General features: G+C 44.2%; 1 protein-coding gene across 3 annotated transcripts in view; it reads left to right on the top strand.

The window, feature by feature from the left end:
* The first annotated feature begins 2,683 nt into the window (after nucleotides 1–2,683).
* Nucleotides 2,684–14,358, top strand: part of SPAG9 (sperm associated antigen 9) — a 279,218-nt gene continuing 267,543 nt past the window's right edge. For 2 of the 3 annotated variants that reach the window (XM_029600656.1, XM_029600654.1), the window contains exon 1: nucleotides 2,685–3,243. In XM_029600656.1, coding sequence (XP_029456516.1) covers nucleotides 2,944–3,243 — 300 coding nt within the window. In that variant the 5' untranslated portion in view covers nucleotides 2,685–2,943. Of the gene's footprint in view, nucleotides 3,244–14,358 lie in introns of all 3 variants that reach the window. The other variant, XM_029600655.1, reaches the window with a different exon arrangement.

Genomic DNA, 14,358 nt, shown 5'->3' with positions numbered 1-14,358 from the left:
AAAGGATAGGGATAGTCTACAGCCAGTCCAAAGAAAAGAAACTAAAATGGTGCAGGGTCTACACCAAAAGCCAAATGAGGTGAGACTTGGGGGGGGGGGGGGGGGATATGATAGATACATTTAAATGTATGAATGATATTAATAATGCATAAATATTAGCTTTCAGTGAAAAGGAAATTGTAGAATTAGGGGTCATGATGATACGAAGCTCCGAGAGGATAGACTCAGAACAATGTCAGGAAATATTTTTCACAGAAGGAGTGGTGAATATCTGGAATATTGGAGACTAAAACAGTAATGGACTTTAAAAAATTATGGGATAAACTCAGGGGATCCTTATTTTAAAAAAGTGAAGGGATAACCTAAGCATGAATTAGTAACACCACAGCTCAATAGGGGCAACATGCACACACAGTAGTATGACTCCATATGATTTATAAACAGGCATTGGGGTAACCTGCATGACACAGCGGTTTTGACTACAGTGGCGATATGGCTGCATCAGGCTTCTAAGAAAGCGGAGGTAACCTGCACGGAGTGACTGTGGTGAAAATCTACTTCACTGAACACACAGACCTTTTGGATAATAGCCTTGCTGGTTCTTCAGAGTGTGCACATCATTTTTTTTCGTTCTGGCTCCCCCCTCCCCCATTTATTTGAAACAAAGAACAGAATAAAAAAAAAAAAAGAAACAAAACAGAATAAAACAAACAAAAAAAATTTGTCCGGTCCATGCACCCCTGAATAAAAAAATAGACAACACTCAACTTCAAAGGCCAGATGAGCCTTGTCATCATTTATTTTGTTAAGATTTAAGACATATCCGTTTTTTCTCCCACCAAATCACGCAAAGAGATTACAAATTTTAGCATGTATGAGACAGACTCTCTTTCTTCATCTTTTTTCTTTGTAGTTATAGAGCCTGGACAGACGGTAATATCTAATTATAGACCTCATTCATATGTCTATATGGGCTGGAAAGACAGTCAGTTATAGAGCCAACCCATGTATTTATAGTTATATAGCCTAACCATATACATTTCATATCGTTTTACAGCCTGCCTAGACAGATAAAGACAATCTGGACTAGATGTACTAAACCAGTGTTTCTCAAATGCGCACACCACCTGATTATCATTTAATTATAATGCTTATAAACCATTTCTTCCGATACAGTGGTTCGGTGCAGATAATAACCAAAACATTCAAATTCAATCCTACCTAATAAACGAAGGTTGACCGACGTGCCGCAAATGCGCAGTAGAGAGCAACTCTACTGCGCATGTGCGGGCAAGGACGTCGGTCTCAGAAAAAAAAAAACCAACATGGCGGCGGCGAGCAGCAGCGGCGTCGGGTGGTGGCGTCGGCGTCGGGTGGCAGCGGCTGAGGGCTGCGGCGGCCAGGAGGGAGGGAGGAGAGAGAGGGAGGGAGGGACTGAGGGAGTGGGAGGGAGGGACTGAGTGAGAGGGAGGGATTGAGTGAGGGGGAGGGACTGAGTGGGAGGGAGGTGAGAGGAAGGGAGTGAGTGGGAGGGATGGAGGGAGGGACTGAGTGAGAGGAGGGAGGGACTGAGTGAGAGGGAGGGAGGGACTGAGTGGGAGGGGGAGGGACTGAGTGAGAGGTGAGGGAGGAGTGGGTGAGTGTGTGGGAGGGAGGTAGGGGTGGGGAAGAGTGAGGGGAGAGGGAGAATGAGGGAGAGGTGAGAGACAGGGATGTGAGAAGTGGAAGGGGAAGAATGAGGGGAGAGGGAGAATGAGGGAGAGGTGAGAGACAGGGATGTGAGTAAGTGGAAGGGTAAGAAGTTGTGGAGCAGAGAAAAAGGGAGTGGAGGAGGGCTGAGGGAGAGGGGATGGGATTGAGAGAGGGTGGGGAGTGACTGAGGGAAGGGGAGAGAGGTGGGAGTGACTGAGGGAAGGGGAGGGAGGTGAGAGTGAGGGGAAGGAGGCAGTGGGAGACAGAGGGTGAGTAAGACTGAGTGGAGGGAAGAGGAGGAGTGAACGAGGGGAAGGGGGAGTGAGGGAGAAAAAGTGTAGAAGGGTGCTGTGTTAAATGTAATGTAGCCCGTTTTAACGGGCTTTACGGCTTGTAATATAAATAAAACAATTTCAAACATCTAAAATCACACAGAATAAACATATCTATTTACATAAAAACTTCCTGGATTTTAATTCCTACCTAAAATCTTTTAAATCTGTTTAGCATTCCACATGGAAGGACCCATATAAGAAAATATAAGAAAATACCCTTTTACGTGTTAAGTGTAATCGATAGCTATTGGAGTCGGGGTACCACAAATAACGTTGTCCCATCTGATCTTAAATTATTCTTTTATTTATTTATTTATTTATTTTATTTTTTACCAAGAATGAAGGCGTCGGATAAAATTTACCTAATATTTTTGTCGGGAAAAAACTGTTCATGTGGCTACCAACTGAAGTGACCAAAAGCGTTTTGCAAGACCTCCTCTACGCAACTATTTTCCCTTAGACACTAAAATGGGGAAAACCCTTTTAGTACGTCCGTCCTTCGAAGTATCAAGCCCGCCCCTCGACTTCCACTCGGCGAGCAAGAAGCGCAGCTGTGCGACTGTCCCGCCTGCCTGACAGTGGCCGCCCGACCCGCGGATCACGTGACAGCCGCCCAAAAATAAAAATAAAAAAAAAAAAACACGGGGGAGAGGAGCGGGTGGGAAGCTTAAGGAAGCGTCGCTCCTTTCGCTCTCGCGGGAGCCGTGACGTCACGGCGCCGGAGATCAGCCGCCGCCGCTGCTCGCGGGAGTCTGAGTCTGCGGTGGTGAGGGCGGGAGGACGAGGCGGAGGCGCCGGAAAAGCCGGGCCCAGCAGCAGCAGCAGCAACTTCTCGCCTCTCCCAGGGAAGCTGACATCTACTCTCCCCACGCCCCCTCCCTGCCCCCCGCTCGGGCGGCGGCGGCGGGGCGCAGCCATGGAGCTGGAGGACGGCATGGTGTACCAGGAGGACCCCGGCAGCTCGGCGATGATGTCGGAGCGGGTGTCGGGCTTGGCTGGCTCCATCTACCGCGAGTTCGAGCGCCTCATCGGCAAGTACGACGAGGACGTGGTGAAGGAGCTGATGCCGCTGGTGGTGGCCGTGCTGGAAAACCTGGACTCCGTGTTCGCCGAGAACCAGGAGCACGAGGTGGAGCTGGAGCTGCTCAAGGAGGACAACGAGCAGCTCATCACCCAGTACGAGCGGGAGAAGGCGCTGAGGAAGCACGCCGAGGAGGTAGGGGGCCAATGGGTTGGGGGCTGCGGGAGTCTGCTAGGCCTCGGGCCGCCCCCCGGCCTTCATTTCAGCGCCCCCGGTGCGGACACTACACAACGTTGCGGTCTGTTTTGGGGTGGGTAGGAGTGAAGGGCATGAGGTGGGTTCCCGGGAGATATTCCAGCGGTTGACAGTTTCTGCTTCCGGCCGTCTGACACTTGCCTGCAATCTGTCTTGAGGCAGGCGTAGAAGAAGGCCAATGAGCTTTTGGCAGGGAGCGGGTTCACGTGCGGGGAGTTGCGGATGTCTCATGGTCCTTAGTGGTCTGTCTGGCTCAGATAAGTAGGTGACTTCATTATATTGCCTGATGCTAAAGACCCGAGACACAGCTGTGTTGCTATTTGCCAGGGGTGCTTAGGTTTATTTGTAGGTGCAGATTATACACTAGAGAACACACACTGGCCTAAGGTTCGTTCCATATTCCTAGGTTGAGACAAGCATGTGGGGAGGCAACTGGTGTTATGTGTTGGGCTCTTCTTGGCTTTGATACTGATGAGTGTTCCCTGAGAGTGGGTATAGCTGCAGAGGGAAGGGAGGCACTTTCTCCAATAATGGTTTTGCTGTAAGCAGACCCTCAGGACGACTACTTCAGTTACTCTGTGCTCAAACATTAGTTAGAAGGTGGAATTTAGCTATAGTGCTGGGGGGGAGAGACCAGTTAATTAGCAGGGAACCCAAAAATGCAGGATATCAAAAGTTGCAAGTGTCATAGTTTTCTCAGCTGAGAGGAGCTGAACTCATGTTGCTGCTACTCAGGTTTTCAGAAAAAAGAAGGATGAAGCCTTTTCTGCTTATGGGCCAAATAGATATTATTTGCTGAGGGCTGTCATGGTAAGAGAGAAGGCCAAGTGGGGAGTAAAAAGAAAGTGAGAATGATGTGCAGGACAGTAAAAGAGAAAGGGAGGAGCCCATCCTGTCACACCACCTGACATGTAGGTCACCAGCCACCACACAGTACTTGCATGAGACACTGACAACACTGGATAATTCTGTAATTATGTGCTTGTGGTATATAAAGTACAGAGAGAGGATTCAGTTGCTAAGTTTGGAACTTGTGAGCAGTAACACCATCTTAAGGACTTCAACTCTTTCCTTACCAGGCATAAAGTCTTGTGATGTGGTGCTTGTAAAGGAAAGCCTCTGCAACAATGTAGAGGGCCAGGGGCTTGGGCAGATTTGTAATAGCAGGGTCTGGACATGCACATGAGAGCAGATAGGGTCTATACCCAAAGGGGCCAATGCAATAAAGTGCGGCTAGCCTAGGGCACAGGTTTACAGGCAGTGGGATGCGAGTTTTGGGTGTGCTAGACTAGCACCTGATGCAAGGAGGAGGTTAGTGCATCCAAACAAATGATAGCTGATAGTACCCATCATATGTAAATTCCATGTAGATGAGGCTATTAGCTATTACCCCCCCCCCAGCCATGCAAAATATCGCTGGATGCCCAACATACATTTTTTTTTTAATGCAGCAAATTTAACTCCAGCCCTGCAGATGGTGTAAAGTCAATCCACAAGTCAAGGGCTCATGAGAAATGAAAACAATGACAATCCTCTGTAGTTCCTCCTACTTAGTATCATTGTGACACTTAAATTTGTTGCTTATGGTGTTGAAAAATAAACCTATATTGGCCTGGTTAAAAAGAAATTGTTCTGGATGCACAATTTAGATACCCCTATCAAGGGGCATTTAGCTATGGGTGTCTTCAGAAACCTCAGCAAAATCAGCCAAAAGATTAAAAAAAAAAAAAAAAAAAAAGATGCTCGTATTGAGTGCCTGCTGCAGTTGTGGGAGCCCGATGCATTTGAGTGCACAATTCACCCCTAGTATGTGAATTTACGGTAAATACTGCATCGAACGCCTAGGGGATGTGGCTGCATGCACATTAAGAAAATGGGTGTTCAATATAAGTGCCTGTTTTCAATATGTGTCTTATTGCATCTGCCTCAAGGTGTATAGTGCCTCAGGGTTCAAAGTTGGGCCTGGTTAGCTGGTGGGGGCACTAACAAACTGATATACCACTAAGTGACCACATTCTGCTCTTAAACACAGAATAGCAAAAGACGTCTTATTCAAAAGTAAACATTTTTTTGAAGAGAGCGTGCTATTGCATTGGAGATGACACAAAGAGTTTGCTAGATTCTGGGTATGGGCGAATGATTGGAAACCATCTTGGAAAAAGTCTTATAACAATATATAGGAAGAATTATAAATCATTTCTTTTTTTTCTAGGTAATGTCATTTTCTAGGACTTTTTAACCTTGTTTTTGGGTATTCTTAACTTGCTGTACAGAAAGTGAAAAAGCAAACATGAAATCCAGCAGGAGTGGAAATATATTTAGGACACAGGGCAAACATTTTTTTCCCTTCTGTGCTTTTTCCTTTTTTTTTTTTTGTCTAGTTCTTGGACTTTGTTGCTTTTTTTTTTTTTCATGTTTTGTCTACATCTTGATTTTATTTTTTTTTTGGCTATGTTTTATTTTATTTTTTTGTCTTTTCAGTTTTCTTGTTTTTCTTTTCTTGCTGTTCTCTTTTTTTTTTTTTCTCCTCTCCCCTCCAGCTTCTTTTCTGTGGGGCAGGGAGCAACCATCATGACAGCTCCTGGCCCAAGCATGACACAGGAGGCAGCTGCTCTTTTATTGTGGGCCTGACACATGTGGCAACAGCCTTTCCCATGCCAACACCAGGTGCCAATTTTTAAGTGACTGGGTGCCCTGGAATATTCTATTCCTGCACAACAGTACAGTATATGATATATACTTAAAACTTAAAAAGTTTGTCCTTGCAAGTGGTACTGTTTTTTAATTATAAGTGTTCCCTTGTGTGGTTCTAAGCTAAGGCACATTTAGGATGACAAAATCAAGACATAACACTCGTGATCAGAGAGAAGGCTCTACAGGATATATCTTAGTTTTTCATAAGTGCTTTATGTTAACTGCTATTACTTTTCTTTCTGCTAGACCAGTTATCACTTATGGGATTTCCTTCCTACACAGCTGATGGAGACAGAGAGTACACCTCTTTTTTACGACCTCACTCTGGTCTGTAGGGAATATGTGGTTCTGATACAATCCAGTAGGCTCTGTCTCTGGCAACTACAAGGATGAGATGAGGATGTTAGCTCCTAGAGACTGGTTGCGGCCCCAGCCTGTTTGAGTTTTTGCTTCAGGGACAAATAACCTGTAGGGCAGAGCTTTCCAAAGTGTGTGTCGGGACACATTAGTGTGTCGCCTGTAGTGTGGAGGTGTGTCGCCCGGTCCACAGGGCCGGCGGAAGCAGGGAACTATAGCAGGAAGATCGGCGGGCAGTGGTGGAGCTTACATCACCACGGCCCGAAGAAAAGGGTCACGTTCACTCCTCCTCCTTCCTGCCTGTGCAGCCCTGGAAGAAAAACGTTGCCGGAGCCGCGTGGGCAGGAAGGAGGAGGAGCATCTGCTGTGTACAGAAGAAGAGCAGCATTAATGGGCCGTTGCGGATCCCACGTCGCGACGGCCCGAGAAGAGGAGGAAACCCGATAGCAGGGCCGCTGCGGATCCCACGTCGCGGCCAGGGAAGATCAGGGCCTCTGAAGAGCCCATCCTTCGGCAACCCGTGCAGAGGGACAGCATGTGCCAGTGAGAGCCTGTGCTTGAGCAAGAGAGCATGTAGGAGTGAGAGAGCCTGTGTGTGTGAGAGTGAGACAGCATGTGCACGAGAGAGACAGTATGTATGTATGAGAGAGAGGCATGTGAGAGTGAGAGCTGTGGATGTGTGAGATTGCATGTGAGTGAGAGCCTGTGTGTGTGAGAATGTGTGAGATAGCGTGTGAGAATGAGAACCTGATTATGTGTTTGAGGGAAGACAGATGGAGAGAAAAGAAATAGAAAAAAAGACCCTGTAAAAGGAATTGGCAAAAAAACAAGAAAGGAAAGGTGGAAAAAAAAAGCCTGTGACCAACCGATTAGAAAACTAAGATCAGACAGCAAAGGTAAAAAAAAAAATTACTTTTTAGTGCTTGGCACATGTAATCTTTGGGAATGTGCAAGAGTAGCACTTTCTCTATGCCGATCTCACAATGTATGAGATCAGCATGGAGGAAGTGGAAGCCTGCAAATATTTATTATGAGATAGGTTGTGTTGTGAAACATTTTATTTATGTATATATTTAAGGAAACATACATAAATTGTTGAAATACATTTTGTTCGTTTAACCTTTAACTTCTGGTTTGCTGGTAGACTGAATTACTGTGTCACGAAATTATGTTTGTCTAAAAAGTGTGTCACCAACATGAAAAGTTTGGAAAGCTCTGCTGTAGGGGATGATTTTCCCAATGGGAGCACTTCTCCTATGGCCTGCACTGGTTGAGCTCTGAATGATTCTCTATTACCCCTAAGGGTTCTGTAGAACCCCCCAGAAAATGGTTCCTGCATCCTACAGGAAACTTGCAGCCCTTAATTTGGGGAGAGGATAGGGCCAGCCGGACTGCATTCTCTCTTCAGTACTCCTGCCCAACTCCTCCTTTCTTTGTTTGGTGGAGGCTCTCAAATCCCCCCGCCCCCCACCCCCCAAAATAAATAAAAAAAAAACCAACCCCTAGAACAGAAGTGAGAGGAAACAGAGACTGAATTAGCAGCTGGCAGAGGCTTCTCTGGAGGTGGTGAGTAGCGGCTGTGCTATTTGTTGTTCAGGGGAGGGAAGCCTATTGCTGGGAACATTTACAGTGACAATGCTGAGAACATCTTTAGCTTGCTGTAGCACAGTTGAGAGAGGGGGAGGGGAAGTTTATGCATCTTGCCAGTGTTTGTTGTCTTTCCTGTAGGCTCCTTGGGTTTAGCAACTGTGCATAGAGGGAGGAAGGGTACTGTGTTGCAGACCAAGCAGGTCCCAAGTGTTGTAGGCTTCTGCCCCGATTTGTGAAGGGTAGCCAAGTAGAGAAATGCAGGTAAATAATGGGAACTCAGCCAAGGGAAGAGCAATTGAGAGCAGATTCCCTGATAGAACCTTTGGATTAAGGCAGCCTTGCTCCTTGGAGGGAGGGGGATAAGTCCTCCTCCCCTTGAAGTCATGCTGGGTAGCCCTGGAGATCTCGGATTGAGGGGAGAAGGGGGGCTTGCCATCTTGAAGAGCCCAAGGAACCTCTAAAGACTCCTAGCAGGAAATGTTTTCCCACAGACTTTATTATGGCAATGCGCAGTTAGACCTGGAGTTTCTAGGGGCTTGTTTTGATACAGAACAGGGGTGAGTATTCCTGATATCCATCAGAATGTCCAACCTAATAGACTAGGTATTAAAGTTTCAGGCACAGGAGGCTCCCAGAAGTGGGGTTACCTCCATTTTCTAGATCTGGCCCAAGGGCACTGGACAATCAGGAAGTGTTTTATTCAATAAACAGGTTAGAAACGAGAGCCATCAGGCTGACTCTATGGCACTTCCTTCCCCTAGTAAGAGGTAAGGCAGTCGGGATTCAATCAGATAATGCCATGGCAGTAGCTTATATCAGCAGACAAGGGGACGCCCATAGCCCTCTCATTAATGCAAGAGGCAGCCTGGCTGCATGAGTGGCAGAGAAGCATCTGCTCCAGCTTTCAGCAGCCTCTGAGGAAAGAGGAACCTACAAGCTGACTACCTCAGCAGATCCATTTGCTGAACTTGAGGACTGAAGTTGCATACCTCTGTGATACACATTCTAATACCTTAAAGGTATAAATGCACAACAAGCAAACAGTTTTCAGTGGAAAGGAAGATGTAGAATAAGAGCTCATGATATGAAGCTCAAACTGGGTAGAAGCAGAATAATATTAGAATGTTTCATCATGGAAGGGGTGTTAGATGCATGCATATATCTCCCAGTGAAGGTGACAGAGTTTAAAATAAACCCCCAAAACCCAGTAACATAATTCAAAGAAATTTGGGACAGACATGGTGGGGTCTATAGTTTTGTAGAAATAAAGAGAAAGAGATCAGCTGGGGATCTGTTGGTGGAACAGGATGTAAATTGAGCAAACTAGATAGCCTTTATGGCTTTTAACTGCCAAAATATTCTGTTTTGGGGATAACAAGAAACTAAAGTTGTAAAGTAGAACAGTCTTGTTTCATCCATGGAATGGATGTTTTGTAAGAGGTATTAACTTCCTCATGGTGCAGCAGTAATTTTGCAAATGTTGAAATGCAAAAAGCCCAAGCTGATTCTGAATTGGTTGTTAAATTGTTATATGTGAATATAGTCTCTCTAACATCTAGTGCTATGCAGCAGCATAGTGTTAGTGATGCTGAAATAGTAAAACTGGCTTGGTTTTCTGGTGCTGGTGTTAGACGTATGTGCTTAACATCAAGGAACTGCTTTTGGGTGGGGAAAATGGTAACAATGTTCTTCTCGGAGTATACATAGTGCTACAATTTTTAGTTTTATACACTCAACAAACCAGTTTGCTCTAGCCACATTCTTGTAAATTGAAGAGCTACTGTAAATCCAAATATAAAGATAACAAATGGAAAGAATATTATATATCTTTTCTAGTGACTCGCTGAAAGTATTCATTACAAACTTTTATCTACCCTGGTTGCTCTCTGCCCCCAGTTATTTTGAGCATTCTTAAGCCATTTTAAGTCAGAGGTAAACAAGTTGGGAAGAGCTACGACTCTGAAAACCTTTCAGTAGTTCTGAACCATAAACAGTTCACTTTTTTTTTATGTACTACATTTCATTTGTTCTGCACTAGTATAGGAGAATTGAAAATGAGGCCTGAGAAGCATTATATTGCTAACATTTTTCTCGTTGTGGTATACCTGTAATACCTTGCTTGAAGCAGTAAAGCAGCCTTTGGTAACTGCAGAGAGTCATTGCCCACAACTGTTGTGCTTGCATCCAACACTGATGACAGGTTATGCATACAATAATTGGTAGCAATTGATGTCAGACGGCGGGAGCCATAACCTTTTTTATTTTTTTTACGTCACCAGAGTTTGTTCGTAGATGAAGGTAAACTTTTATATATCTTGTTGCTTTGGTGCTTGCTCAAGTGTGAATACACTTAGTCATACCTGGACTGAGCAGATCATGACTGGTGAAAGGTGATTCAAGGCTCTTAATTTGTTGAAGTATTACGCTGAAATGCATTAAGTGGGATACCTCCCATTCAAGAAAATGGTACCTTACCAGAAACTCCCAAGCCTGCTCATATTGGGTTCTAATCCTGCCCATCTCTGACTCACAACGTGACCATCTTCAAGATGCTTCTATATAATCACGCAGTTTTAGATTAAAAGATTATCAGTTCCACTGAAACCAGATACCACCTAGTTGCCTAACAGCTTGTCTGTAAGTGAAAATACAGAGGAAAGCAAATTAAAAATATTGTGCATGATGTAGCGCACGTAAACAAAAATGTTCCCTACCCCAGCTATGGCTATCTGCCTAAGTCCCTGAATAAGTATTTTTCTATAGTGCAGGGATAGCAGACTGTGATCCTCATTGGCCACTAGCAGTTCTGGGTTTAAGGATGTCCAGAATGAATACTCATGAGATAAACTTGCAGGTATTTGATCAAAGAACCAGGTTAATTAACATGGATAGGCTTTGCTAAAAACCAGATCTATTTGCAGCACTGGAGGATTAGTTTGTCATCAGTACTTTAACATTTGTCAGTGTCATTTTGTTTTTAAGCTTTTACATAGTTATGGTCTTAAATACTTAATTTTCCATTGATAAACAGAGCTGAATTATCCATGATGTGAATGATATCATGAGGCAGCACTGAATGGATCTCTCTCTCTCAGCTAGTAGAGCTTTTTCCTTATTGAGCATGTGTGAAAATTCCTGCTCAGGCATTGCTTTGTAAGTACCCTTAGTCATTTTTTGACTGAGAATATGCATGGACGTCAACCTCTGTTTCTCAGTTCCTTTTTACAATTATCTTTTTCTTTGTAACAAGTTTCCTTACTGCTTCAGTAGCCCACCCCCACCCCCCAAGAGAACTTTTCAGTGCTATGTTCTTTAAAAAAAAAAAAAAAATAATAATAATAATTTCTACTCGCAATCGGGGCCCATGCAATACAATGCGCTCAGCTGAACGCACTGGTTAACCCGTGGTTGGACGTGCGTTTTGGACGCGCATCCACAACCCTTTATGCAATAAGGAGTTGCATGTCCAAAACACGCGTCCAACTCCCTGCGAATCTAATAACCTCATCAACATGAATTTACATGTGATGAGTGCTATTAGTTATTACTTCCTGATGCGCCAAAAAAAAAAAAAGTGTGCCTGCCGCGCACATTTTTATCCTCGGAAATTAATGCCTGCCCCTGAGCAGGCGTTAAGTATGGCGATATTAAGTCAGAGGAACTGATAAAAGGAGCTGGGTAAAAAAAAATAAAAAAGTGTGCCAGTGGTCAGGTTAGGTTATAAAATTGAGCGCCACCTCTCCTTGGTGCCAGCTGCTGAGGAGGCTGTAGGGGGAAAATTGTGTGCCTAGCACCTCCTTTTTACCGCGGCAGCCCATTTGCATATTGCATCAGGCGCCTGGGAGAGGTCGATTGGCGTGCGTTAGGAGAGCGGGCGCTCAATCATGAGCACCCATTTTCTGTGCACTGATATTATTGCATCGGCCTGCTTGTTGGGGATAAAATCAAAGTCACTGTAAGTGGTTTTAAAGACTGCGTTTGCGGCAGAAAGATGTTCATCACAGATGGACATGACCTTTGCTACATTTTGCCTGGGAACTGATCATGACCAAGCAAATTGTTATAACTGCAAATTTATGTCCCCATGTATGCAGAGAGCAAGGACCTATAACATAGAGAAACTGCAGAAGGATGGAGAAGTCACAGTTGGTCCTCATTACAAAGCTCAGCTTCATTTTCCTCTCCAGGAAGGGAGTTAAGCATGAGCTCTTTCAAAATATCTCCCCTGTTAGTATAATAGGCAGAGTATTTGGAATTGAGTAGACTAATTGAGCTGGATATCCACACCACATTGATTTCTCCCTTTTCCTGTACTTGCATATAGAGGGAGACGATCCATTGTGACAGGTTCTGTATGCCTCTGCCCCTCTCTCTTCCCTTGCTTTAACATTTGGGAGGGACTAGCAGGGCTTTCAGTGTTTTTCTAGCTCTTCTTTCATAGTGGTAGGGATTGTATAGCTGAGACATTGGTGAGGATGGGCAGACTAGATAGTCCATATGGCCTTTTTCTGCTACCATGTTTCTATATAGGGGAGCTGTTCCATGCCCTTTATCATTTTGGTTGCCCTTCTCTGTACCTTCTCCATTGCAACTATATCTTTTTTGAGATGCGGCAATCAGAATTGTACACAGTACTCTAGGTGCGGTCTCACCATGGAGCAATACAGAAGCATTATGACATTTTCCGTTTTATTCACCATTCCCTTTCTAATAAATTCCTAAGATTGTTTGCTTTTTTGACTGCCGCAGCACACTGAACTGATGATTTCAATGTATTATCCACTATGACGCCTAAACCTTTTTCCTGGGTGGTAGCTCCTAATATGGAACCTAACATTGTATAACTACAGCAAGGGTTATTTTTCCCTATATGCAACACCTTGCACTTGCCCACATTAAATGTCATCTGCCATTTGGATGCCTTATCTTCCAGTCTCACAAGGTCCTCCTGCAATTTATCACAATCCGCATGTGATTTAACTACTCTGAATAATTTTGGTATCATCTGCAAATTTGATTACCTCACTTGTCATATTCCTTTCCAGATCATTTATAAATATATTGAAAAGCATCCATCCAAGCACAGATCATTGAGGCACTCCACTGTTTTTATCTTTTTCCACTGAGAAAATTGACCATTTAATCCTACTCTCTGCTTCCTGTATTTTAACCAGTTTGCAATCCATGAAAAGACACCGCCTTCTATCCCATGACTTTATAGTTTTCTTAGAAGTCTCTTGTCTACACTGCCTGCTCGGTGGGGTTTGGTGTGCCACACAATATTTTTGTTAATATAGGTGTGCCTTGAGCTTGAAAAAGTTGGGAAGCACAAGATGGCTCCAGCCGTCCATTGCTCCTACCATGTGACAGGGGCCGACCAATGGCACCAGTAGCCCCTGTGACATAGTAAGGGCAAAGGCTATCTGCACAATTTTGAATACTGGCAGCCGTCGGCCTGAGTGCAGGCGATCGCTCCCGGACCCCGCTGGACCACCAGGGACCTTTGGCAAGACTGGGGGGGGGGGGGGGGGGGGGTGTCAGGAGAGTGAGGTGTTGTAGTTAGTTTTGTGTTTTTTTTTGTTTTTTTTTAAATATTTGCTCCATAAGACGCACAGACATTTTCCCCCCACTTTTGGGGGAAAAAAAGTGCGTCTTATGGAGCAAAAAATACGGTAATTCTTAGTGGAACACAGGATTTGGTGAGAGGTAACGGTGGTCAGGCCACTTGGCAGTAGTGATCATAACATGATCAAATTTAAACTAATAACTGGAAGGGGGACAATAAGTAAATCTACAGCTCTAACACTAAATTTTCAAAAGAGAAACTTTGATAAAATGAAGAAATTAGTTAGAAAAAAACTGAAAGGTGCAGCTGCAAAGGTTAAATCTTCATCAGACGTAGACATTGTTTTAAAAATATAATCTTAGAAGCGCAGTCCAGGTGTATTCCACGCATTAAGAAAAGTGGGAGGAAGGTAAAATGATTACTGGCATGGTTAAAAGGAGAGGTGAAGGAAGCTATTTTAACAAAAAAAAAAAATCCTTCAAAAATTGGAAGAAGGATCCATATGAAGAGAATAGGAAAAAGCATAAACATTGTCCAAGTGTAAAACATTGATAAGGCAAGCTAAGAGAATTTGAACTGAAGTTGGCCATAGAGGCAAAAACTCATAATAAAAACTTTTAAAAATATATCCGAAGCAAGAAACCTGTGAGGGAGTCGGTTGAACCATTAGATGACTGAGTGCTTAAAGGGGCTCTTAGGGAAGATAAGGCCATTGGAGAAAGAGTACATTTAATTCTTTGCTTCTGTGTTTACTAATGAGGATGTTGAGAAGATACCGGTTCTGGAGATGGTTTTCAAGGGAGATGAAGCAGATAAACTGAACCAAATCACTGTGAACCGGGAAGATG

This window comes from Rhinatrema bivittatum, chromosome 4 (assembly GCF_901001135.1).
Source record: "Rhinatrema bivittatum chromosome 4, aRhiBiv1.1, whole genome shotgun sequence".
Lineage (NCBI taxonomy): Eukaryota > Metazoa > Chordata > Amphibia > Gymnophiona > Rhinatrematidae > Rhinatrema > Rhinatrema bivittatum.
This window is presented reverse-complemented; position numbering and strand designations above follow the sequence as displayed.